Here is a 27,430-nt window from a genome sequence, read left to right on the forward strand (position 1 = left end):
TATCCAGAGATGCCTCAGAAAAAAGGGCCAGTGATCTGCTTCTGAAAGATCACAGCCATTGAAAACCCTGTGGAGCACAGTTCTACTCTGATACACATGGGGTTGCCATGAGTCGGAACTGACTTGACAGCAACTGGTACAGGTATTCTTGAGAGCTTATGAACGTGCGTGCGCAAGTATTGGGGGAATGAATGCATTTCCCCAGTTTGAAAACGGGTAACTGAAGCACAGTTCTGAAAATCCTGGTCTGCAAGTAATCTTTGATGAACAAAGCAACAAGTCTGTTTTTATGATCAGAGCCATGCTGTGTGGAAGGGAGAGAAAAAAAACCAAATGCACACAGCGAATCAAAGATTCTTTAAAAGCGACGCCATGTCACACAAGGGCCATGAATCACAGAACTTTAAGTTTTTGATGGTGAAAACAGGACTGCATGACTCTTTCGGTGGAAATTTGGCAACTTTTCCTTGATATCAATATTAAGATTTGGTGCAGCCAAGGGTGCTTCTGGTTTTCAAAGGTTTTGGGAAAGGATAATGGCCAAATTAATTATATCTGAGTCTATGATCAAAAGTGCGTGTCTTTAGCATACAGACCCACACAGGGACCTCCATCTCAAAGACTGAGTCATTACTCTAAAGTACTAGCTCAGAGCAGCTTAGGAAGACTACGCTTGTTGCAGAGCTAATAATGAAGACACAAATTGACAAACTCTACAATGCTCAGAGAAGGGCATCCAAGAAGTGAGAGTGCTGAACACCAGGCCAGATAAAAATGATGAGAAAAGTAGAAAAATGCAGGATGTGTGACCTGGTGAGTGGCAGGCTGAGATAAGTTACTTAAAACGCCACCCAAACATCTGAGAGGCTGTCACATAGTCTGGGAGGGATGGCAAATGTCTTCAGAGGTAAACTCAGGAACTCATTAGGAGAAAATTCGGGACCAAACCTAACAATGTGAGCATAGGGACAACATCATGCACTTAAATATAAGAGTTGGTTATTTCTAAGCTTGAAAAAGAAGGAAACAAGCAGCAATATATGGAAAACATGGGGCTTTGGTTGACAGTTGTGGGTTAAGGTTAGTTGTGGGGTAACTTTGATACCAAGAAATATAATACAATCTTAGGTTGTGCTAATATATCCATGCTTCCCTAGGCATAGTCCATGAACCATTTGTTCTGCAAATTAATAGGTTTTATGAAGGGAAAAGAGTTTTAGGGTTCAATACATCTGGGAAATGGTATGTTAATCAGGGTTACTCAAGATTTTCAGGCTTTAGCTTGCTAAATGCACAGTGACTCTCCAAAAGGGGGTTATAGTATGAAGCACTTTCACAACTTTACGTCACCACCGAGCCTTTCCTTCCAAGGGGCATCTTGTAGGACAAGTGTTTGGTAGGACACATTTTGGAAAACACTATAGTATGTAAGAAAATGGGAGTGGCGGTCTTGCTTTTGGTCCGATCCTAGTTGGGTTATTCTGATGAAAGTTGGGCACCACAATTTCAGAGGGGCCAACCGATGGGAGAGCAATCAAGATGATGACTGAGCTTGAAACCAAGCCATATGAGAGCTGGCTAAAAAGACTGAGGATATTTAGCTTGGAGAAAAGAAGATTCAGGAAGAAAAAGAAATGAACTTAAAATATTTAAAAGTCAGTCATGTAGACCTGGGATCAGTGTGCAGGGAAATAAATTGTAGGTCATTGTTAAAATAAATTTCTAATAATTAAAATTGTTTCAAATTTCCAAGTGGTTCCAAATTTGGCTATTCTGCCTTGGGGAAGATTGGTAGTGCATCCTCAAGGAAATCGGAGCTTCATCTAAGGGGCCAATCTAGAGACTGCTACTAAGGGGACTCCGTTCTGGGTGAAGATTTAGATCAGATACTCTATGGACCTTCTCAGCACTGAGATTCCATGACTAATTTGTATTTATTCTTGCTGCAGTATTTTTGGTCTGGGCAAAATTATGATAAATTTTCTTTTTTTTTTAATCTAATCTTTAACTTTTTCCAATTTAGAGGCTAGATTTTATAAATTGGGCAATCATCTGAATAGTTATAATTACTTTTGACATGTAAAAACTCTAAAGTGCAATACTCACATCAAAAATTTTCTTCATCACCTCTGTCTGGATTTTATCAAAAAGGTCAAAGTCCTTTTCTTCTACCATTTTATCCCGATAAACTCGATTTGATTCATGTAGATAGAGCTTTACTAGGTCCTGTGTGGATTTAACACATTCGACTGAGGAGAAGAGTATGCCCTTCAAGGAGAACAGACAAAACATAACATTAATAACAATTCAAAACTACAACAGCTACAATTTATGGAAGTCAGTGATGTGACAGGCACTGGGCTGGATGCTTTGCCTGACAAAGCTCATTTAATCCTCATGATGATCCTATGAGGTCATTTTTATTACATACATTTTATGTAATGTGGATTTTAAGGTTTAGAAAGAGAGGAAACATGCCAGGTATCACACATACATTAAGGTTTTGTATTCAGGTTCCAGGTATGTTAACCACTATCTATGGAATCTTGACCACTATCTATGTTCCAAATAACCACAAAAAGGAAAGAGCTGGCTTCTCTACTTATTTCAATTCCATTTGTGACATTTTAAAAGCTGGTTTCAGTGATAATTGCTTAACAGAAAAGCAAAACTCTGGCAAATGGCTTGGAATGGATATGTGGACCTTTGTAGGTCAGCAATACATTTATTCATCGATAGGAAATTCCACTTTCTATATGCCAGAGTGATTGTCCCAGATATTTGCCATTCTTCTCAAAGTTCTTATCATCTCTGCCTTGTTTCTCTTATCCATTGTCTTAGTCTTTTATTTCACAGAAAAACAGAGGCCACCAAGATTAGAGGTCCTCAACAATTTCAGCAAGACCTCTAAGTTCAAATTCATCTATGTCTGTGTTTTCCTTATCACTTTCCTTCTTGTCTTAGAGGAAAAGGGGTCAATCGACGTTTCCTCATTACCCACGGAATAATGCTCAGATTCATCAACATGGCATAAAGTCTGTACCTAATATAACTCCTAATCTACTTCCTCAGGAACACTCTTACCACCACTTCCTACAATACCTATATTCCAGATACACAAAATTTGAATTATTTTCTAACCCTTCATGCTTTCTTGCCTCCATGCCTTGGTACATGCTTTCTTCCTTTCTTTCTATGCTCATATTTAAGAATCCAGCTCCAGTGATACCTCTTTGCTGAAGTCTTCCGTGACATTCCCTTTCCCTGTTCAACAGCATTCTCTCTCATGTGCCCCACCTGGCCCTTCATATGTATATCTCTGTTATAGATTTATTATTTTCTAAAGTTATTTTTGCTTCTTCCAGGTCATGGTGTCTCAAAAGTAGGGTAGTTGAGGGACTTCATTTCTGATGAGGTTTTTTGTTTTTTTTTTAAATCATTTTATTACTAGCACCTAGCACAGCACCTGACATATAGTAGATTCTCCATGAAAGTTTGTTGAAAGAACGAATAGGCTGATATTGTCCTTTGATTACCATAAAATAGCAACAATCTTCACCAAGATTTCTGCTTTTAGGTAGTGGTAGAATAGATGAGTGCACATCAATTCACTGAGATCAACTACAGAAGTTAGAAAAAAAAATAAATTCTAATCTTTTTAAAGGCAATAGAGAGTAATCAAGGAAATGATGACTCATGGGGCTAAGACCTTTGACAGAAAAGAAAATAAGGTGAACCCAGAATTATGCACTATTTTTTCTCTTGAAGCATTTGTCAATTTACAAGCAATGGTCTGAAGGCTTAGAAGCTAAAAAGACAGAGACAAGTAAGAGGTTAAGATGGTCCGTAAAGTTCTCTTATGTCCAAAGAGACATACAGGATTCAGTGACAAGATCTCATATACACACACTGGAGAACAAGAAGAAATGAAACAGGAGCAGAAGTAATATTTGAAGAAATACTGGCTGCAACTCCCCCAAAATAGAAAAAAAAAAAAAAGAGTATAGGAAGTTCTACAGACACTAAGCAGGGTAAAACGCCACCTTAAACATCTCAGGCGTCGGAGTGAAATTTTTGAAAACCAAAAACAGAAAGAAAATATTAAAAGCAGGCAGAGGAAAAAAAAAAAAAGGTATCTGTATCCTCAAAGGAGCAACAATAAGACTGAGAAAAATTGTTCAACAGAAACTAGAAGACAGTCGAATGATGCCCTCAAGGCGCTAAAATAGCTGTCAACCTAGAACTTGACCACCCCAAATCCTTAAAAAAATAAGAAATATATTTTCAGTCAAATATTCTTCACTAGTAGATATGAACTAACAGAAATACTAAAAGGAGTTCTTCAGGTAGAAGAAAAGTGAGTCCACATGAAAGCAGGCAAATGTCGGAGGCATAAAGACCAATGAAAGGGTAAATATGTGGGCAAAGCTAAATGAATGTTGATTGAATAAAACAAAATCATTAGTGTACTGTTGGGTTTAGATATACATTTAATTTAAATAACGACACAAAAGTTGGAGAGGGTAAATCGTTCTAAGACCCTTGCATTGTACAGGGATTGGTAAAAGCGCTAATTTACAACAGATTTAATAAGTCAAGGACGCATTTGGTGCCAGGTGATGAATAGTCAAAAGAGGTATAGCAGACTAAAAACTAGAGAACATCGAAGAATAAACATACACAACCAACTCAATAGAAGGCAAGAAATGAGAGGAAAGGAAACGTAGAATAGGTAGGACATATTGAAAACAAATAATACGAAGTCAATTTAACCCCAAAATATTATTATATAAAATAATAACCTGTTGCAACTATTAACTATAAATGGATTAAACAGGCTATCAAACTAAATTTTTAAGAAACATAATTGCATGCTGCTTATAGGAAATGTATCTTAAATATAAGAATACAGAACAGTTTAGTATAAAAAATGTAAACAGTATATCATGAAAATATTGACTAATATACAGAGTTGACTTTAAAGCAAGAGCCATTTTTAGAGATAAGGAAGTGCATTTAACAATAAAAAAAGGGTCACTGCTGTCAAGTCGATTCTGACTCATAGCGACCCTATAGGAGAGAGTAGAACTGCCCCGTAGAGTTTCCAAGGAGCGCCTGGCGGATTTGAACTGCTGACCTCTTGGTTAGTTGCTGTAGCACTTAACCACTACACCACCAGGGTTTCTGTAGGAAGATACAAAAACTCTAAATTTGTGTTCACCTAATAACATAATAAAATGAATAATAACACAAGAAATAAAAAGAGAAACAGATAAGCTGACTAGCACAGTGGGAGATTTTAACACGCCTATTTCAGAAGCTGACAGAACAAGCAGACATAAAAAATCAGTAAGGATATAGAACATTGGAACAACGTGATTTGCAAGTTTGACCTAACTGACACATTGATAACACTGCACCCAACACCTGCTTATACATTTTTTCAAGTGCTTTATGTTTTGAGACGTAAAGAAGACATCAACCTATTTCAAAGGAATAAAATCACATTGAGTGTATTTTCTGACCACAGTGGAATTAAGCTAGGTATCAATAAGAGAAAGGTAACTATAAAATCCCTAAGTTTTTAAATTTTGTTTTAGGTGAAAATGTACTGTGTAACTTAGTTTCCCATTCAAAAATTAATATACAAATTGTTTTGTGACATTGGTTGCAATCCCTGGAGTGTGTCAGTGCTCTTCCCCTTTCCCTTTCTGTCCCAGATTCCCTGTGTCCTTTCACCCAGTTTTCCAGTCCCTTCCTGCTTCTAGTCTTTGTTTTGGGGCAGGTGTTGTGTATTTGATCTCATATAGTTGATTGAATGAAGAAGCACGTTCCTCATGTGTGTTATTGTTTGTTTCATAGGCCTGTCTAAACTTTGACTGAAAGGTAGACTTGGGGAGTGGCTTCAGTTCCGAGTTAGCCAGGTGTCCGGGGCCATAATCTCAGGGGTTCCTCCAGGCTCTGTCAGATCAGTAAGTCTAGTCTTCATTTTTGTGCATTTGAATTTTGTTCTACATTTTTTTCCTGCTCTGTCTGGGACCCTCTATTGTGATCCCCATCAGAGCAGTCAGCGTTGGTAGCCGGATACCATCTATTTTTTCTGGGCTCAGGCTGGTGGAGGCTGTGGTTCATGTGGCCCATTAGTCCTTTGGAGTAATATTTTCCTTCTGTCTTTGGTTTTGTTCAGTCTCCATTGCTCCAAACATGATGAAACCAATAGATTTATCTTAGATGGACATTTGCAAGCTTTTACGACCCCAGACACTAAACACCAGAGTGGGATATAGAACATTTACTTTACGAACTATGTAAAGCCAGTTGACCTAGATGTCCCCCGAGACCATGGTCTCCAGCCTGCAGCCCCAGTAACTTGGTCCCTCCAGATGGTTGGCTGTGTCTAGGAAGCTTCTGTGACTGCCTTGGTCAAGTTTTGCTGACTTCCCCTATATTGTGTGTTGTCGTGTGGTTTTTCCCTTCACCAAAGTTTTTTTTTTTTTAAAGTTAACACTTGCCTACCATCCAGTTAGTGATTTTTCCTCCCTAACTCTCCCCTTCCTCTTAAGCATCACAGATTCTTTTTTTCTGTGTGTAAACCTTTTCTTGAGTTTTTATGTTAGTGGTCTCATACAATATTTGTCCTTTTGTGACTGACTCATTTCACTCAGGATAATAGGCTCCAGATTCATCCAAGTTGTGAGGTGTTTCATGGATCATCGTTGTTCTTTATCACTGAGTTGTAGTCCATTGTGTGTATGTACCATAAGTTGTTTATCCATTCATCTGTTGATGCGCACTTAGGTTATTTCCATCTTTTTGCTAATGTGGACAATGCTGAAATGAACTTGGGTGGGCATATGTCTATTCATGTGATGACTATTATTTCTCTAGGATATATTCCTAGGAGTGGGATTACTGAATCATATGGTATTTCTATTTCTAGCTTTTTAAGGAAGCGCCATATTGTTTTCCAAAATGGTTGTACCATTTTTCATTCCCACCAGCAGTGCATAAGAGTTCTAATCTCCCAGCAGCCTCTCCAACGTGTGTTATTTTCAGGCTTTTTGATTCGTGCCAATCATGCCAGGATGAAATGGTATCACATTGTGGTTTTGATTTGCGTTTCTCTAAGGGTCACTGATCACAAGATTTCCTCAAGTGTCTGTTAGCTGCTTAAATGTTTTCTTTGGTGAAGTGTCTGTTCATATCCTTTGCTCATTTTTAATTGGATTATTTGTCTTTTTGTTGTAGAGGTGTTGGATTTTCCTGTAGATTTTAGAGATTAGACCTTGTCGGATTTGTTATAGCCAAAATTTTTCCCCAGTCTGTAGGTTCTCTTTTTATTCTTTTGGTGAAGTTTTTGATGAACATAAGTGCTTAATTTTTAGAAGATCCCAGTTACCTAGCTTATCTTCTGGAGTTTCTGTGTTGTTAGTTATGGTTTGTATCCTGTTAATGCTATGTATTAGGGCCTCTAGCATTGACACTATTTTTTCTTCTATGATCTTTATAGTTTTTGGTTTTATATTTAGGTCTTTGATTCATTTTGAGTTAGTTTTTGTGTACGGTGTGAGGTATGTGTCCTGTTTCAGTTTTTTGCAGATGGACATCCAGTTTTGCCAGCACTGTTTGTTAAAAAGACTGTTTTTCCTATCTGATGGACTTTGGGCCCTTGTTGAAGATCAGGGGACCATAGGTCGATGGATTTACATCTGGGTTCTCAGTTCTGTTCCATTGGTCAATGTGCCTGTCATGGTACCAGTACCAAGCTGTTTTGATTACCGTAGCTGTGTAGTACGTTTTGAGATCAGGTAGTGCAAGTCCTCCTACTTTATTCTTTTTCTTCAACAGTGCTTTACTTATCTGGGGCCTCTTTCCTGTCCATATAAAGATTAGTTTTTTCTTTCTCTTTAAAGAATGCTGTTGATATGTGGATCAGGATTGCACTGTATTTGTAGATTGCTTTGCGTAAAATAGACATATTCACAATGTTAAATCTACCTATCCATGAGTGGGATCCATGAGCATGGTATGTTTTTCCATTTATGTAGAGCTCTTGTGGTTTCTTGCAGTAGTGTTCTGTAGTTTTCTTTGTACAGGTCTTTTATGTCCCTGGTTAGATTTATTCCTAAATATTTTATTTTTTTAGGGGCTATTAAAAATGGTGCTGTTTTCCTTTTTGTTGTTCTCTTTCTTGGTGTATAGGAATCCAACTGATTTTGTTATGTTTATCTTATATGTCACTCTGCTGAATCTGTTTATTAGTTCCAGTATTTTTCTCATGGAGTCTTTTGCATTTTCTGCATATAGTATCATACCATCCCCAAATAGGGACAGTTTTACTTCTTCCTTACCAATTCGGATGCCCTTTATTTCTTGCCTTATTGCTCCAGCTGGAACTTCCAGCACAATGTTAAATAGGAGTGGTGATAAAGAGCATCCTTGACTTGCTCCTGTTCTCAAAGGGTATGTTTTCAGCCTCTCTCCATTAAGAATGATGTTGGTTGTTGGTTTTGTATACAAAAAGAAAACCAAACTCATTGCCATCGAGTTGATTCCGACTCATAGTGACCCTATAGGACAGATTAGAACTGCCCATAGAATTTCCAAGGAGCACCCTGTGGATTCGAACTGCCAACCTTTGGTTAGCAGCCAGAGCTCTTAACCACTATGCTGCCAGGGTTTCCATTGGTTTTGTACAGATGCCCTTTATTATGTTCAGAAATTTCCCTTCTATACCTGTTTTGTTGAAAGTTTTTATCAGGAATGGGTGTTGAACTTTGTTGAATGCCTGTCCTGTATCCATTAATATGATCATGTGATTCTTTTATTTATGTGGTGGATTACACTGATTGATTTTCTAATGTTGAACCATCCTTGCATACCTGGTACAAATCCCATTTGGTTGTGGTGTATTATTTTTTTTGATATGATGCTGAATTCTATTGGCTAGAATTTTGTGAATTTTTGCATCTATATATATATATGTATTTTTTTATATATTCATGAGAGATATTGGTCTGTAATTTTCTTTTCTCCGGTGTCTTTTCCTGGTTTTGGTATCAGGGTTCTGCTGGTTTCATAGAATGAATTTGGAAGTACCCCTTCCTTTTCTATGTTCTGAAATAATTGGAGTAGTACTGGTGTAAGCTCTTCTCTGAATGTTTGGTAAAATTCTCCAGTGAAGCCATCTTTCTAAGCCAGGGCCTTTTTTGTTGTTATTGTTGGGAGTTTTTTTTTTTTTTTTTAATTACCTTTTCAATCTCTTCTCTTGTTATGGGTCTGTTCAGATTTTGGACATCAGTTTGTGTTAGTTTGGTTAGGTAGTGTGTTTCTAGAAAATTGTCTATTTCCTCTAGGTTTTCAAATTTGTTGGAGTATAGTTTTTCATAGTATTCTCTTATGCTTCTTTTTATTTCAGTTGGGTCTGCTGTAATGTCCCCATTTCATTTTTTATTTGGGTTATTTGTGTCCTCTCCTGCTTTTATTTTGTCAGTTTGGCCAATGGTTTGTCATTTTGTTGATCCTGTCAAAGAAGCAACTTTTAGCTCTGTTGGTTCTTTCTCTTATTTTCTATTCTCTATTTCATTTATTTCTGCTCCGATCTTTATTATTTCCTTTCTTCTGGTGGCTGTGGGCTTCTTTTGATGTCCTCCTTCTATTTGTCCAAGTTGTGTAGCTAATGTTTTGATTTTGTCCTTTCTTCTTTTTTGATGTGTGCATCTATTGCTGTAAATTGATCTCTGAGCCCTGCCTTTGCTGTGTCCCAATGGTTTTGGTACGATGTGTTTTCATTCTCATTTGATTCTAGGAATTTTTATTTATTCCATCTTTGATTTCTTCTATTACCCAGTGGCTTTTAAGCAAGGTGTTATTTACTTTCCATGTATTTGATTTTTTTCCTTGCTCTTCCTGTTGTTAAATTCTACTTTGATGGTGTTGTGATCAGAGGAGATACTTTGTATTATCTCAGTGTTTTGGATTTTGTTGAGGGTTGCTTTGTGACCTAAGATGTGGTCTATTCTGGAGATGTTCCATGTGCATTGTAAAAGAATGTGTACTTTGCAGCTGTTGGGTGGGGTGTTCTATATATGTCTATGAGGTCCGGTTGGTTGATTGTGTCTCCTAGCTCTTCTGTATCTTTATTGGGAAACCCTGGTGGCGTAGTGCTTAAGTGCTATGGCTGCTGACCAAAGGGTTGGCAGTTTGAATCTGCCAGGTGCTCCCTGGAAACTCTATGGGGCAGTTCTACTCTGTCCTGTAGGGTTGCTATGAGTTGGAATCAACTCGACAGCACTGGGTTTGGTTTTTGGTTTTGGTATCTTTATTGAGTTTCTTTCTAGATGTTCTGTCCTTTACTGAGAGTGGCGTGTTGAATTCTTCTACTATTATTATGGAACTGTCAATTTCTCTGTTGAGTGCTGTTAGAGCTTGTCGTATGTAAGGGTGCATAGATACTTATTGTGGTTATATCTTCATGATGGATTGTCCCTTTAATCATTATATAATCCTTCTTTTTCTTTTGTGGTAGATTTTGTTTTATATTCTATTTTATCTGAGATTTGTATTGCCACTCCTGCTCTCATTTGGTAGCTGCTTGCTTGATATATTTTTTTTCCTCTTTTGATTTTGAATAAATTTATGCCTTGTTTCTAAGGCATGTCTTTTGTAGACAGCATATTGATGGATCCTGTTTTTTTTAATTCATTCTGTCACTCTCTTTCTCTTTATGGGTGCATTTAGGCCATTTATGTTCAATGTAATTATTGATAGGTGTGAGTTGATGGCTGTCATTTTGCAGTGCTTCTCTTTGTTCCTCTTACTCTCCTGTGATGAATTCCTTTTGTTTGTGGATTTTGTTTTCATTTCTTTAGTTTTTGAACATTTCGTGTTTACTGAGACTTTTTCTTCTTTATTTTGATGAGTGGGTTTGTTAACTTTCTTTGTGGTTACTTTGAAGTTTACCCTTATCTTCCTAAGTTTGAACTAGTCTTTTATTACTTGGTATCGCCTTGACTTCCTTTCCATTAGAAAGTTCTATACCTACACCATTTATTCCCTCTTTTACTGTTTTGATGTTGTTGTCATTTACAGATTAATCTTTCTGGTTCACTGTTGTAAATATTTTAGTTTTGATTTTTCCTTGAGAATTCATTACCTAGGTTGGCATCTGGTTGATGCAGTCTTGTATCCTAGATTCAGGCTGTTTTCTGATGTTGTTGGTTCTCTAACCAAAGGACTCCCGTTAATAATTCTTGTAAGTTTGGTTTAGTTTTTACATATTCCCTTAATTTCTGTTTACCTGGAAATGTTCTAATTTCACCATCATATTTGAGTTAGAGTTTCGCAGGATATATTATTCTTGATTGGCAATTTTTTTCTTTCGAGGTTTTATATATGTCGTGCCATTGCCTTCTTGCCTACATGCTTTCTGCCGAGTAATCAGAGCTTAGTCTTACTGTTTCCCCTTTGTATGTGGCTTTTCTTTTTTCTCGATCTGCTCTCAGGATTCTTTCTTCGCTTTTCGTTTTAGTGAGTGTGATTATAATATGCCTTGGTGATTTTCTTTTGGGGTCTATCCTATATGGGGTTTGTTGAGCTTCTTGGATGGTCATCTTTTCATCTTTCATGATATTAGGGAAGTTTTTCTGTCAGCAATTCTTCAATGATCCTCTGTGTTTTCCCTTTTTTCCCCATTTTGGAACTCCAATTACTCGCAAATTTGTGCTTTTGATTGTATCCCACATCATTCTCAGGATTTCTTCTTCTTTTTTTTTTTGTTTTCTCTGATCTTTCCTCAAAATAGTATCCAAGTATTTGTCTTCAATTTTGCTGACCCTGTCTTCCATTGTTTCAAACCTGCTCCTCAAACTTTCCATGATACTGTTCATCTCTGAAATCTTGGTGCTTATCTTTTGGATTTCTAATTGCTGTTTTTACATGATTTCTAGTTGTGAATTTATTTTGACGTTTTGTTCCTGTATTATTTTCCTGAATTTTTCCTTGTTTTTTCTGTCTTTTCCATGATTTTATCTGTCTTTTCCTCATGTTTGTCTGTTCTTCCTTCCAGTCTTGGATTTCCCTGAATATTAGAGATTTGAACTCCCTGTCAGGTAGTTCCAGTGCCTTTTCTTCTACTGGAAGTCATCTGGTGTTTTATTTTGGACGTGTACTGGAACAAGCCTTGTCCTTTTTTTTTTTTTTTTAAATATGTTTTGATATTGTCTGCTGTCTTCAGAACATTAATTATTTTCTTCATCAATTTATTGTAGATTGGTTTGTGTCATGCTACTTTTTTGTTTTATTTGGTTAGGTCTGAGCAGGTGGACTGAGCGATCTTTGTTGTTTGCTTGTCTGTGGGCACAATAATCCTCACTACCTTGTCCAGTGGAAACCCTGATGGCATAGTGGTTAAGAGCTACGGCTACTAGCTAAAAACATTGGCTGTTCAAATCCAACAGGTGCTCCTTGGAAACCGTATGGAGAAGTTCTACTCTGTCTTATAGGGTCTCTATGAGTCAGAATAGACTTTACAGCAATATTTTTTTTTCCAATGGGCAGGGCCAGTTGCTCAGCTACGGTGCAGCAAGCAAGTCCACCGGAGGGAGAGCAGCCTTGATGGGCTGTTTGTGGCATGTACTGTGGCCAATAGGGTGGTTCTGGACAGGTTATGGTAGACCACTGCTGTGCTGCTTGGGGGCACAATGCTCAGCACATGGTCCAAATAGCAGGAGGAAGGGGGGAGGATGTGATGTGTGGAGCTAAGTGGGTGTGGGAAAGAAGAGAAAAGAGAGAAACAGGAGGCAAAAAAAAAAAAAAAACCTGAGGGAGCCTGCTGTTGGAGTGGCACAGACTTGGGGAAGCAATGTGCCTGTGACTTTCTAGCCAGCTGGTGAGGCACAGCCCATCAAGAAGGGACAGATATAGCACACACAGCTAGGTGGGTGGGAGAAATGAAAGGGAGGAAGGGAGAGAAAGATTAGAAAGTAGATTTTAAAAAAAGAGAGAGAAAGGCACATGTGGCCAGGTGGCCAGGATAAAGGAATGGAAGGAATGTAGAGAGAGACAAGAAACTGGGGTGGGGGGAGATGTGAGGTGGTTGGCAGGAAGGAAAGGAAGGAAGAGAGAGACAATAAACCAGGGGAAAAAAAGAAGAAAGAAAAAAAAATGCCCCAAGGGAGTCCACTGGAAGCAGGTCCCTAGCCAAGCGGCATAGCGCAGCACATAAAGAAGGAGCAGAGATGGCACATGGTGCCAGGTGATTGGGAGAAATGTAAGGAAGGAAGGTAGAGAGAGACAAGATACCACGAAAAAAAAAAAAGAAGAAAGGAAAAAATGCCCCCAAGGGAGCCCACTGGAAATGGGTCCCAAGTTGGGCAGTGCTGCACAGCCCATCTTGAAAAAGCACAGATGGCACACAGTGCCAGGCATTCAGGAGACAGGAAAAGAAGGAAGGTAGAGAGAGACGAGAAACCAAGAAATGAAGGAAAAAAAAAAAAAAAAGAAGAAGAAAAATGCCTCCATGGAGCCCACTGGCATGGCAGTGCAGACCGGGGGAAGCGGTTCCCCAGCTGAGCAGTGCTTCACAGTGTGTCAAGAAGTAGCAGAGATGGCACACAGAGCCAGGTGTTCAAGAGAAAGTAAAGGAAGGAGATGAGAGAGAGAGAAGAAACCAAAAGAAGCTGGAAAAAAACAACAGCAACAAAAAAATGGCACTAAAGGAGCCGACAGGTGTGGGGCAGGAGAATCCAAGCAGCCAGTGTCTCCCCAGCAGAGCAACCATGGCCTGCCAGAAAGTGGAGGAGGCCGAACAGGGGGAAGAAGGGTGGCAGGTGGAAAGTGTGTTTCACTGGTTACCTGGTGCTGGGAGCTCTGTGAAGCTGTCTTCCTGTACTCCCTGTCCACCGTTCTCTGTGGCTGAGGAGTCCAAGATGACAAATCTGTGCCGCTTTGGGTTGTAGGGGATCTCCACTCTGTATTTCTCCTCGCTCTTTGTTATCTGTCAGTTTCTTATCCTATTTAGTGCTTGGCTGAGTTCTTTATCTCTTTATTTGATGCTTAGAGTTCCAGGATTGATGTTTGTTTTGCTTAATTTTTTGGGTCTTTGCTGTGGAGGATGACATGGTGCTTCTGTCTATAGAGCCACGTTGGCTCCACCTCCAATCATTGTTCTTTATTGTTGCAAAGTATTCCATTGTGTGTATGTGCCATAATTTATTCATCCACTGATGGGCACTTAGGTTGTTTCTCATTTTTTGCTACTGTGCGTAATGCTGCAATGAACATGGGCATGTCTATTCCTGTGATGGCACCTATTTCTCTAGGATATATTCTTAGGAGTGGGATTGCTGGATCATATGTTGTTTCTATTTCTAGCTTTAAGGAGGTGCTATATCGTTTTCCATAGTGGTTGTACCATTTTACATCCCCCCCAGCAATGCATAAGAGTTCCAATATCCCTGCAACCTCTCCAACATTTGTTATTTTCTTTTTTTTAAGTTAGTACCAGTAATGTCAGGGTGAGATAGTATCTCATTGTAGTTTTGATCTGCATTTAAGGACTTGAAGCACTTACTAATGAAGATCAAAGACCACAGCCTTCAGTATGGATTACACCTCAACATAAAGAAAACAAAAATCCTCACAACAGGAGCAATGAGCAACATCATGATAAACAGAGAAAAGATTGAAGTTGTCAAGAATTTCATTTTACTTGGATCCACAATCAACAGCCATGGAAGCAGCAGTCAAGAAATCAAAAGACGCATTGCATTGGGCAAATCTGCTGCAAAGGACTGCTTTAAATTGTTGAAGAACAAAGATGTCACCTTGAAGACTAAGGTATGCCTGACCCAAGCCATGGTATTTTCAATCGCATCATATGCATGTGAAAGCTGGATAATGAATAAGGAAGACCGAAGAAGAATTGACGTCTTTGAATTGTGATGTTGGTGAAGAATATTGAATATACCATGGACTGCCAAAAGAACGAACAAATCTCTCTTGGAAGAAGTACAGCCAGAACGCTCTTTAGAGGCAAGGATGGTGAGACTGCATCTTACATACTTTGGACATGTTGTCAGGAGGGATCAGTCCCTGGAGAAGAACATGGTGCTTGGCAAAGTACAGGGTCAGTGGAAAAGAGGAAGACCCTCAATGAGGTGGATTGACACAGTGGCTGCAAGAATGAGCTCAAGCATAGCAACGATTGTAAGGATGGCTCAGGACTGGGCAGTGTTTCATTTTGTTGTGCATAGGGTCGCTATCGGTCAGAACAGACTCGACAGCACCTAACAACAACAACAGTGGCTAGTGATCGTGAGCCTTTCCTCATGTCTGTTAGCTGCCTGAATGTCTTCTTTGGCTAAGTGTCTGTTTATAACCTTTGTCCATTTTTTAATTGGGCTATTTTTCTTTTTGTTGTTGAGGTGTTGAAGTATATTTTAGACATTAGACCCTTGTGTGATAGGTCATAATCCAAATTTTTTTCCCCATTCTGTAGGTTCTTTTTATACTCTTTTGATGAGCATGTTTATTTTTAGGAGCTCTAAGTTATCTATTTGATCTTCTCATGTTCCTGCATTGTTAGTTACGGTTTATACAGTATTTTTGCCATGTATTAGGGCCCATAGCATTGTCCCTATTTTTTCTTCCATGATCTTTATAATTTTTGGTTTTATATTTAGGTATTTATATTTACATTTAGATATTTGATCTATTTTGAGTTAATTTTTGTGTATAGTGTGAGGTATGGGTGCTGTTTCTTTTTTTTTTTTTTACAGAGGGATAGCCAGTTTTGCCAGAATCATTTGTTGAAAACATTGTCTTTTTCCCATTTAATAGACTTTGGTTCTATGTCAAAGATCAGTGGACCACAGCCGGATGGATTCACAGCTGGTTTCTTGATTCTGTTCCATTGGTCTGTATGTCTGCCACTTATGAGTACCAGGCTGTTTTGACTACCATGCCTGTACTGTAGATTCTAAGATCAAGTAGTGTGAAGCCTCCTAGTTTGTTCTTTTTCTTCAATAATGCTTTCCTTATCTGGGACCTCTTTGCTTTCCATATAAAGTTGGTGATTAGTTTTTCCATTTTGTGAAAGAATGCTGTGGGTATTTGGATCAGGATGGCATTGTAAATGTAGATCACTTTGGGTAGAACTGACATTTTCACCATGTTGAGTCTTCCTATCCATGAACATAGTATGTTTTTCCCCTTATGTAGGTCTTGTGTCTTTGGTTGTCTTCATTCTCCTTTGCTCCAGACAGGATGGGGCCAACAGATGTATCTTACATCCTTTGATTTTTTTAATATATTTATGTCTTTGTGTCTAAGATTTATCTCTTGTGGACAGTATATTGATGGGTCATGTTTTTTAATCCATTCTGCCACTCTCTGCCTCTTTATGATTGCATTTAAGCATTTAAGCCATTTATATTCAGTTTGATTATTGATAGGTAGGAGTTTATTGCTGTCATATTGGTGTATTTTTTGTGGTGGTGACGTTTTCTTTGTTTCTCTTACTTTCCTTGCTGAGTTCCTTTTGTTTGTGGAGTTTCTTTTGTTATAGATTTTATGTTTACTGAGTCTTTATGTTTTTCTTCTTTTTACTTTGATGAGTAGGTTGGTAACTATCTTTGTGGTTACCTTGAAACTTACCCTTATCTTCCTAAGGTTGAACCAGTCTTTTATTACTTGATATCACCTCTCCATTTGAAAGCTGCTTATCTATACCATTTACTCTCCCTTTTATTGTTTTGAAGTTGTCATCATTTACAGATTGGCATTTCTGTTTCCGTTTTAAGTCTTTTGGTGTTGTTTTATTACTGAGAGTTCTTTACCTAGGTTAGTATCTGGTTGAAGCTGTCCTGTGTCCTAGGCTCTGGTTGTTGTTTGATGTTGTTGGTTCTTTAACCGAAGAACTCCCTTTAATATTTCAACATTGTGCCACATTAGTTGTCAGGGAACCTCCACTCTGTATCTCTCCTCTTTCTCTGTTTTCTGTCAGTTTCTTCTTCCCTTCAGTGTTTGGTCTAGTTCTGTATCCCATAATTTTTGCTCAGGTTTCCAGGATTGATGTTTGTATCTGTTCTGCTTAGTTTTTTGGGTCTTTGCTGCAGAGTGACAGCATGGTACGTCAGTCAAGGATGCTATGTTGGCTCTGCCTCAAATCTCTAAATGTTTAAAAGTAAAGCAATACATTTCTAAATATTCCATGGTTCAAAGAAGAAATCATAGTGGAAATTAAGAAACTTTTTGAACAGAAAGATAATAAAAATAGAATATATCAAATCTTGTTTGACGCAGCTAATGGTATAGTTAGAGGTGAATTTATAGCCTTAAAATGAATGAATTAGAAGAGAAGAAAAGATGACAATTAATCATCAAAGTAAACATTCAAGAAGTTAGAAAAAGAAGAGCAAATTAGTCCCACACTTAAAGTAAGTAGGAAGATAGAGATTATAAAGATAGAAGGAAATACTATGCTGTAAAAGCAGATATCAAACAAGTGATGATGATGAGCAAAGTCAAATGCATAATATTAGCATAATTTTCAGGTTCTTTGAAAAGATTAACATGATCGATAACTTCCTATCAAAACTAATAGAAGAAAAAAAGGAAAAGGCACATACAATAATATCTAGAATAAAAAAGAGCATATAATGCCAGCTACAGCCAATATTAAAAAGATAATAAGAGTGTGGTATAAACAACTTTATGCCAATAAATTATAAATTGTTGATGACATGGACATCTTACCACAACTGATATATGAAGAAACTGAAAATTTGAAGAGTTTTATATATATTAAAGAAATTTAATTCATAATTTAAAGCTTTCTACAAAGAAAACTCCAGATGACCAGTGGGACGTATAGCACCCATCTACATTTTTCACCTCTTGTGTCCAGAGGGACATATATGTCCCACATAATATTTTGAGATCTGGTGTGGTCATTCTCCACTTTCAATTAACACCGATTTTTGCATAATGACCTGGCCTTTGGAACTTAATTATTTCAATAAGTGAGGAGTGGGTATATACAAAAAAAAAAAAAAAAAGGCAAATGAATCTCAGCAAAATATACAAGGACAACATGTCACAACCAAGTTTGGTTGACTCCAGTATGCAAGGTTGGTCTAATTTTCAAAAATAATTAATATAATTTATCACATTGCCAAAATAAAGAAGAAAAAATGATAGAATTATTTCAACCAATGCAGAAGAACCCTTTGTTAAATTTCAACACACATTCATGATTAAAACTTTTAGGAAATTATAAACTGAAGGCAATTTATTAAGCTAGGAAATAGCATCTACAAAAATCTACAGTAAGCATCATATTGAATGACAAACTATTAAAAGCTTCCCCCCCTAAAATTAGGAATGCAACAAGGATACTATTCTCAGCACTTTTCTTTAACATTGTACCAGCAGTTGTGTTGTTGTTGTTAGGTGCCGTCGTGTCGGTTCCGATTCATAGCGGCTCTAGGCACAACAGAATGAAACACAGCCCGATGCTGAGTCATCCTTATAATCATTGTTATGCTTGAGCTCATTGTTGCAGTCACTGTGTCAATCCACCTCATTGAGGGTCTTCCTCTTTTCCGCTGACCCTGTACTCTGCCAAACATGATGTCCTTCTCCAGGGACTGATCCCTTCTGACAACATGTCCAAAGTATGTAAGACGCAGTCTCGCCATCCTTGCCTCTAAGGAGCATTCTGGTTGTACTTCTTCCAAGACAGATTTGTTCGTTCTTTTGGCAGTCCGTGGTATATTCAATATCCTTCACCAACGCCACAATTCAAAGGCGTCAATTTTCTTCGGTCTTCCTTATTCATTGTCCAGCTTTCACATGCATATGATGAGATTGAAAATACTGTGGCTTGGGTGAGGTGCACCTTAGTCTTCAGGGTGACATCTTTGCTCTTCAACACTTTGAAGAGGTCCTTTGCAGCAGATTTGCCCAAAGCAATGTGTCTTTTGATTTCTTGACTGCTGCTTCCATGGCTGTTGACTGTGGATCCAAGTTAAATGAAATCCTTGACAACTTCAATCTTTTCTCTGTTTATCATGATGTTGCTCATTGCTCCTGTTGTGAGGATTTTTGTTTTCTTTATGTTGAGGTGTAATCCATACTGAAGGTTGTAGTCTTTGATCTTCATCAATAAGTGCTTTAAGTCCTCTTCACTTTCAGCAAGCAGGTTGTGTCAGCTGTATATAGTCTGGCTTCTTGGATTATTTGCTTAGGACACAAACTGAATAAATTTGGTGAAAGGATGCAACCTTGAAGCACACCTTTCCTTATTTTAAACTATGCAGTATCCCCTTGTTTTGTTCAAATGACTGCCTCTTGGTTTATGTACAGATTCCACGTGAGCACAGTTAAGGGTTCTGGAATTCCCATTCTTTACAATGTTAATAATTTGTTAAGATCCACAAAGTCAAACGCCTTTGCATAGTCAATAAAACACTTAAACATCTTTCTGGTAATCTCTGCTTTCAGCCAAATCCATCTGACATCAGCAGTGATATCCTTTGTTCCATGTCCTCTTCTGTAAGCAACTTGAGTTTCTGGCAGTTCCCTGTCGATGTACTACTGCAACTGTTTTTGAACTATCTTCAGCAAATTTTACCTGAATGTGGTATTAATGATATTGTTCAATAATTTCCACTTTCTGTTGGATCACCTTTCTTTGGAATAGGCATAAATATGGAACTCTTCCAGTCAGTTGGCCAGGTAGCTGTCTTCTAAATTTCTTGTCATAGTGATTTAGGTTTAGGATCCATACTACACTGGCATAACCTCAACCGAGATTGATTGATTACATTATATTGTGGAAGGGGATTACCTTATGCTACATTAGATGTGAAGTAATTATATCAGGTTAGATTGCATTATGGAAAGTAATCTGCTCTACCCAAGGCCAACTGATCTGATCACACGCAACTTCTCCATCAGTAACTAGTAATTAGACCAGTGTTTAGCTAAACAACTGGGAACCAATGCCTAGCCAAGTTGACACATAATATTAACTATCACAAGCACCAGCCAGGTGCTTCTGTTTTCTAAGGTTTCATATTTTACAGTGACATTTATAAACTCCATTATAGCCACCCACTCAAGCTGACTGGCAACCAAGGACTGAGTAAATGTGAGCATGTCAAAGGCAAACTTTGCACAATTTAGCTAGTTATGGGTAGACTGAGAAGGGAAGAGTTAATGATTTCTGCTATACAGAGCACTAACAAATTCTGTTCTGACTGGTCAGAGTGAGGAAAGTGCAAAGATCTGAATTCTTGAGCTCTGATTCAAGCTGCATGGAGGAAGAGAACAGTGTTCTGTAGACAGTGTCTGTCCCCCTGTGGGCATCCAGCCATCACCTTAATCTCTTCCATCAGGCCTTTAGACAAGCTGGCAGGCAGGGAGGGAGGTAGGAGGGAGACAAGACGAGCTTGTGGTAAAACTATAAGCTTGAAACTCCCCTCTGGAAGAGGAAGGCAAGGGGCTGTGTTTTAGAGACTCTGCCTCGTAGGTGGAAGAGAGGCAGGCAGCTTCAGGTGGTACACCCGTCCTCCCACACCAGTGGCAGGTTGTTGACAGCTGGCAGACTGAAGAGATGCCTAGATGAGATAGAGTTTCCAGGGGTTCACTCAGGCTCCCTGTGTCAGGCAAAGAAACAGACCAGGGGAACAAGACTCTGAGTCACTGCTCTAATAGCTCCCCTATGTAGTTCTTCTTTACCACTGCACCAGTTACCACTAAAACAAGGCCGGAATAGAAAACCCCAAATTACCTACACAGAGTCCCTGGGTAATGCAAATGGTGAACACACTCAGCTGCTAACTGAAAGGTTGGAGGTTTAAGTACACCCAGCAGCACCCTGGAAGAAAGGCCTGGAGATCTACTTCTGAAATACCAGCCATTGGAAATCCTATGGAGCACAGTTCTACACTGAAAGACACGGGGACACCATGAACTGGAATTGACTCTATGGCAACTGGGTTTTTTGTTTTTGTTTTTTCTTTGTAAACCTACCCAGTGTGGACTCTGGACTGGACCTTCTAGTTTTGAATCTCAACACTGCTGCTTACCAGTTATGCAATCTCAGTCAACGTACTCAATTTGTTTGTGCTCAGTTTTGTCATCTCTAAATTGGAGATGGGAGTCCATGGTGACGCAAACAGTTAACACACTCAGCTGCAAACAGAAAGATTGAAAATTTGAGTCCATCCAGAGGGGCCTCAGAAGAAAGGCTGGTGATCAACTTTTGAAAAACCAGACATTGAAAACCCTATGGACCCATCAGCAAATGAATGGATAAGCAAAACGTGGTACATACCACAAGGGAATACTATGCCACCGTAAAGAACAATAATATTCTGTGAAACATATTATAACATGGATGGACCTGGAGGGCATAATGGTAAGTGAAATAAGCACAAAAGGAGAACTATTGTATGATTCCTCTTTTAAAGAAGATAATAGACATACATAAAGAGACCAATGTTCATTGGTGGTTACTAGGGGGAGGTGAGGAAGGATGGGGAAGCACGCTGTAGATCGTAGACACTTGTTATTGTTGGTGATGGGAAAAGTGGCACTGAATGTGTGTAGTGAACACAGTATGGCCAAAGTAAATGATGCTGCTAAGAAGTGCCCGTGAGAAAAGGATGCCTGTACCAAAGAATTTGACATATATAAGTAGGCAACAACTCCAACAAAGAACAAAAAATGAGTCTAGGATCACATATGGATGGGTATAGGCATATATGAGTAGGTACAGGTGTATTCATATGTGAGAACAGATAGAAGTATCTATAACCAAAAAAAAAAGAGCCAAACCCATTGTGGTTAAGAGCTCGACTGCTAACTGAAAGGTCTGCGGTTCAAATCCACTAGCTGCTCTGTGGGAGAGAGATGTGGCAATTTGCTTCTGTAAAGATTACAGTTTTGGAAACCCTTTGGGGCAGTTCTACTTTGTCCTATAGAGTTGCTATTGGTTGGAATGAGAAGTATCTATACATACTGTAAATACAAATATGTGTGGGCAGGCACATATATTCATTGAAGATACAACTACAGATACTCCCCAGACATAACCAAATACCTTCTGAGATTAGATTTCTAGGTCTGAAAGCTTGGGACCATAGTCCCATTGGACAACTCAGTCAACTGGCATAACACAGCTCACAAAGTTCATGTTCTGCATTGTAGTGAAGTGAGTAGCATCTGGGGTCTTAAAAGCTTATGAGTGGCCATCTAAGATACAACTATTGGTTTCTACTTGTCAGGGGCAAAAGAGTAAGAAAGTAACCAAAATCACAGAGAAGAAACAAGTCTTCAAGGGTGATAGCCTACACGAGCCATGGCCTCATCTACCAGAAGATCAGAACTGTATGGTGCCTGGCTACCACCGCTGACCGATCTGACTGGAGGCACAATAGATGATTCCAGTTAGAATGGGAGACAAACGCAGATCAAAACTCAAGTTCTTAGAAAAGGCCAGACTAACTGGATGACCTGAGACCAGAGGACTCCCTGAGACTATTGCCCTGAGACACTCCTTAAACCTTAGACCCAAACAACCCCGAGATCTCCTTTTAGCAGAAAAGCAGAGTGACACACAAAATAAAGGCTATTACCACTTAGATAGGTGCTGTACTAAAAAAACATCTGTATGAGCCGAAAAGGTCAACATTTACTCCAAAGCAAAGATGAGAAGATAAGGGGTTAGGGAAACCAGAGTACGGGAAATGGAACAACCAGAACACAGTTAAAGACAATGTTGACACAATGTGGAAAATGGAATTAATGTTATTGATCAGTTTGTGGAAATTGTCAAATGGGAATTTAACCTGCTGTGTAAACTTTCACCAAAACTACAATAAAATACTATTAAAAAAAGAAAACCCTATGGATCACAGTTCTACTCTGACAAACAAGGGGTCTCCATGAGTCGGAATCAACTCGACGGCAACTGGGCTCTTCTGGGGCTTAACCCACTCTTCTTCCTTTAGTTCTGCTCTTATGAGTGATGACAATTTGATCAAAGAACTTTAACCCCATTTTTCATTTGCAAAATGTGGATGGCAACGCCCCCACCTCATAGTGTTGTATGAGATTTAAGAGAGATGAGATAAAAAATCCTTCACCTAAGGCTTGACTGTAATATCCAGTCTTTCTCAATTTATGTTCACTTGTTGTTAGATGCTGTTGAATCTGCTCCAACTCATGGTGATTCCACATACAACAGGACAAAACATTGTCCAGCACTGCACCATCTTCATGGTCATTGGTGTGCTCCAGTCCATTATGGTGGCCACTGTGTATTCTGAGTGTTTCAATCTAAAGGCTCTTCTTCCAGCACTGTATTGGCCAGTATTCAGCTGTGATCCATAGGGTTTTTTGCTGGTTGATTTTTGGAAGTAGATTGCCATGTCTTTCTTCCTAGTCTGCCTTAGTCTGGAAGTCCCACTAAAATCTGTCCACCGTGGTTGACCCTGCTGGTGTTTGAAATCCCAGGGCGTAGCTTCCAGCATTATAGCAACATGCAAGGCACCACAGTACCACACACTGACAGACAGGTGGTAGAATGTTCAGTAAGTGGGAGCTAATAATGGGTAAGCACACACTTGGCCCTTCTCCAGGCCTGAAGCCACACAGCTGGGGCCATACAGGCTTTGAGATGAGTCTCTCTTGCTGCCTCAACCATCAAACGCTTTTTCTGTCTATTGAACAGAATGGTGTGGTAGAAAGGGCAGTCAGGTCAGGAACCTGAGAAGACCTGGATTCTAGTTCCAGTTCTTTCAATGGCTGGCTCTGGGCTCTTATACAAATCTATATAATCTCTATGGTCTCTGTTTCTTCATTTTTTAAATGACTTAACGTTTGGGAGCTACATCTGACTCAGGAGTGATATTGTGAGACAGCTTAGATGTGTTCTCACAGATGTTATGTGGGGCTCAGTGGCTTCACCTTCAGGCTAAGCCCTTCTGCAGTATAGCTTTTGGATCTCTGAACGAGTTTTTGGTAGGTTTCTGCCAGAGTCCTGGCTGGAACATGCTGGCTATATCCACAGGGTCTGGATATTTGCTGGTCTGAGGTTCCCTAGAGTCTTACCCGCATATGCGGTTCCCTGCGGGAATTAATTCCAACTATATCTGTCCTGAAAGGAGCCCTGGTGGCACTGTGATTACAGTGCTCAGCTGCTAACCAAAAAGTCAGCCGTTTGAACCCACCAGCAACTCTGTGGGAGAAAGATGTCTCAGTCTGCTTCCCTGAAGATTACAGCCTTGGAAACCCTATTTGGCAGTTCTACTCTGCCCTAATGGGTTGCTTTGAGTCGGAATTGACTCCACAGCAGTGGGTTTTACGTCTGTTTGGAGGCAGTGGTAGAATTCTTCCCTCCTAGAAGGAGACCCACGTTTGATTCTTGGCCAATGAACTTCAAGCACAGCCACCACCCATCTGTCAGTGGAGGACCAAATGTTGCTGTGATGCTGAATGGATTTCAGCAGAGCTTCCAGACTAAGACTAGGAAGAATGGCCTGGTGATATACTTCCAAAAGTAAGTCAATGAAAACCCTATGTACTACAACTATCGGATCTTCACCCAATCATGGGTATGGCACAGGACTGGGCAGCATTTCTTTCCATCGTGTGAGGGGTCGCCATGAGTCGGGCGCCGGCTCGACGGCCACTAACAACATGTCTGCTTCATTGGACGGTCACATCCTCACTATCTAATCACTTCGCTTAGACATTTCCATATGGATGTGACTCTGCTTGGTATAAAAGGCATCTTTCCCTCAATAACAACTTAGTGCTATTTTGGAGAGGGGTCTTTTGGAAGGGTAGGGTTTGCAGGTTCTTGTCCAGGAGAGAAGAACCGTGAACTCCACAGGTGAAAAGGCTGTACCTGACCACGGGTAAGAGAGGTCCTGGGCTCAGACCGTAAGCCAGATTGTACTCTGGCGATTTGAACAGTGACTGCTCAAGCAGCTGGAAGCCAGGTGCAGAGACAGGCCATGAGTGTCCACATGTGGAGTTGAAAGAATGTGGGAAAAAAAAAAAGAACCCAGAGTTTGTAGGGCTGAGGCTGTGCCAGTGGTTACAGATGGTTTCTCAGGAGTTCCAATATGGCTACTTGTGAGCTGAACTTGGAATCAGAATCTGAATCCAAGTGCAAATTTGGTACTTAGTATCCACATGACCTTGGGAATTGTCCAGGGTAAGAGAGTTCCCTCATCTGAAGCAGAACTATCATGTATGCTTTGGGGGATGTTCTTTTTCATCCCAAGAATATTGGGCGTACCATCAGGGACTGCAATAGTTTTTGCTTTCTTTCCTTTATGCCATTTTTCTTCCCAGGCATTCTGGGATAATTATATAACATTATATTCAAGATGCTGAGACTTCTCCAGCCCAAAGGAAACAACTCAGGAATGCGTTATATTTACTGAGAAATAATCAGTAAACAAAATTCTAATATATTGAAGTCACTCCTCAGGTGCCCACAACGCTGTTTACCTATGTCTGTTCACAATGCCATATGAACTGTGAATTTGCAAAAGAGTTTGGCATTAAATATTATTTTATTAAGAGTGGGAGGGTCTGGATGATCACTAAGCCTCTAGGGTGTCTCGGAGCAGCTGGGCTCACCTGGAAAATGTTGGCGAAATCTCTGAGATTGAAGACATAGTGAAATTTGATGGCGGTGGGTAGGAATGTGGTGGAAATTTTCTGGTGGAAGGTGAGGGCCAGATTGATCAGCTGGGGGATGGATTTCTGCAGTGATGCTGGGAAGTTTCCAAGCTTCAGATGCTGACTCAGGATGGTGCTGTAGATGGAGGACAGGGCATCTGCCCCCGGGAAGGAGAGCACAAACACACTGAAGTGACGCTGCGCAAGGGGACAAAGGTATGTGGGAGAGACCATGTGTTAGATATCCCTTTCCTTGGAACAAAAATCACTTTTGCTAGATTTGGACAAAATAATCAAGAGTTCTTAGGAGAAATATACACTGGGAACATTTTTGGGGGCTTTGGGTTCTACGTTCTGGTCACATTTCTCACACTAAATTCAAACTTAGTTTGAATGTACAATCTAGAGGAATATGGGCTTTGGACTTTTGGCCAATGTTGGCAGCATGCGGTAGCAGGAAAAGAATCTGAGTCCAGTTCCACATTTGATACTTAGCATCCACATGACTTTGGGATGTGATTTCATCTCTTTGAAGTTCCTTCATCTGAAAAATGAGGGAGTTGGGTCTTATGACCTTATGAGCTCTTCCAGCTCTAAAGGCTTTATTGATTTGGGTCTAGGAGTATCTCTGCCCCCTAGAAATGTAAGTCAGCATCCTGTATGATTTACCACGTTGAGGGGCTGGGCAGAGTAAGGGCCAATTTTTACTGATACTGAAGTATCATCAGCCTAGTAAGGTTGTATTGAGGACCCAGGTGCCCTGGCTGCTCCCTTACCTGGAGCCGTGGGTTGATGGTGAAGCTGCCTGCAGTGGGATTCATGCAGGAAACATACTGCACATTCATGATCTCCTTTAGGGACAGCTTGTTCCTGTCATACCTGGAATAGTCAGAAACCATGGAAGAGAGTTGTGTGAAGGCCCAGGCAGATGGGTTACAAGAGTGCCTTGTCAAGGTGAGGTAGGGTATGTTCTGACTTTCCTGTGTTTGGGTTGTAAAATATCTAGATTCACTGATAGGACTGAAAAGACAAAAGGGCCTAGGACAAAATTCTCAGGAAACCAGTCTCTATGGAAATAGCATAGGAAGAACAGACCACAAAGGTGGACTAAGAGGAAAATCAGGGGGTGTGGCATCCCAAAGCCAAAAGAAGTCAGTGTTTCCCAAAGGATAGAGTGGCCAACCACGTCAAGTGCTGCAGAGAGAATAAGAAAGACAGTGACTCAAAGGTGCCCGTTGGGTTTAGCAATAATGATGCAGTTGGTAATTTGGCAAGAATAGTTCAGTAAAGTGGAGGAATAGAAGCCAAAGAATAGTGGACAGTGGAATGAGTGGGAGATGAAGAAATGGAAACAGAGTGGGAAATTTAGTTGTGTAGGAGAAAAGGGACAAAGAAATTGAGAAAATGATTTTTTAAAACACAATAGAGGAGAGTTATGCAAGTTTAAATATTGATGTGAAGGAGTCAGTCAGGAGAGGGGGGACTAATTGAAGATGTGAGGATTTCAGGAGGTGGGAGAGAGTAGAATCAGATGTTGATGGATGGCTAAGCCTTAGGTAAGATACAACAGGCCACCACCCATCTGTCAGTTTGTTGCAGTGTGGCGGCTTATGTGTTGCTCTGATGCTGGAAACTATGACACCTCAAATACCAGCAGGGTCACCCATGGTGTACAGATTTCAGAGAAGCTTCCAGACCAAGACAGACTAGGAAGAAAGGCCTG

The 27,430-nt window shown here is 39.7% G+C and overlaps 1 protein-coding gene across 9 annotated transcripts in view; it reads right to left on the reverse strand.

Annotated features, from left to right (window-relative positions):
- Nucleotides 1-27,430, reverse strand: part of DNAH9 (dynein axonemal heavy chain 9) — a 468,295-nt gene that overhangs the window by 207,111 nt on the left and 233,754 nt on the right. For all 9 annotated transcript variants that reach the window (XM_049859546.1, XM_049859547.1, XM_049859545.1 and 6 more), the window contains 3 exons: nucleotides 26,484-26,586; nucleotides 25,666-25,905; nucleotides 2,107-2,268 (listed from right to left, as the gene is read on the reverse strand). In XM_049859546.1, coding sequence (XP_049715503.1) covers nucleotides 2,107-2,268; nucleotides 25,666-25,905; nucleotides 26,484-26,586 — 505 coding nt within the window. The remainder of the gene's footprint in view (nucleotides 1-2,106; nucleotides 2,269-25,665; nucleotides 25,906-26,483; nucleotides 26,587-27,430) is intronic.

Source organism: Elephas maximus, chromosome 19 (assembly GCF_024166365.1).
Source record: "Elephas maximus indicus isolate mEleMax1 chromosome 19, mEleMax1 primary haplotype, whole genome shotgun sequence".
Lineage (NCBI taxonomy): Eukaryota > Metazoa > Chordata > Mammalia > Proboscidea > Elephantidae > Elephas > Elephas maximus.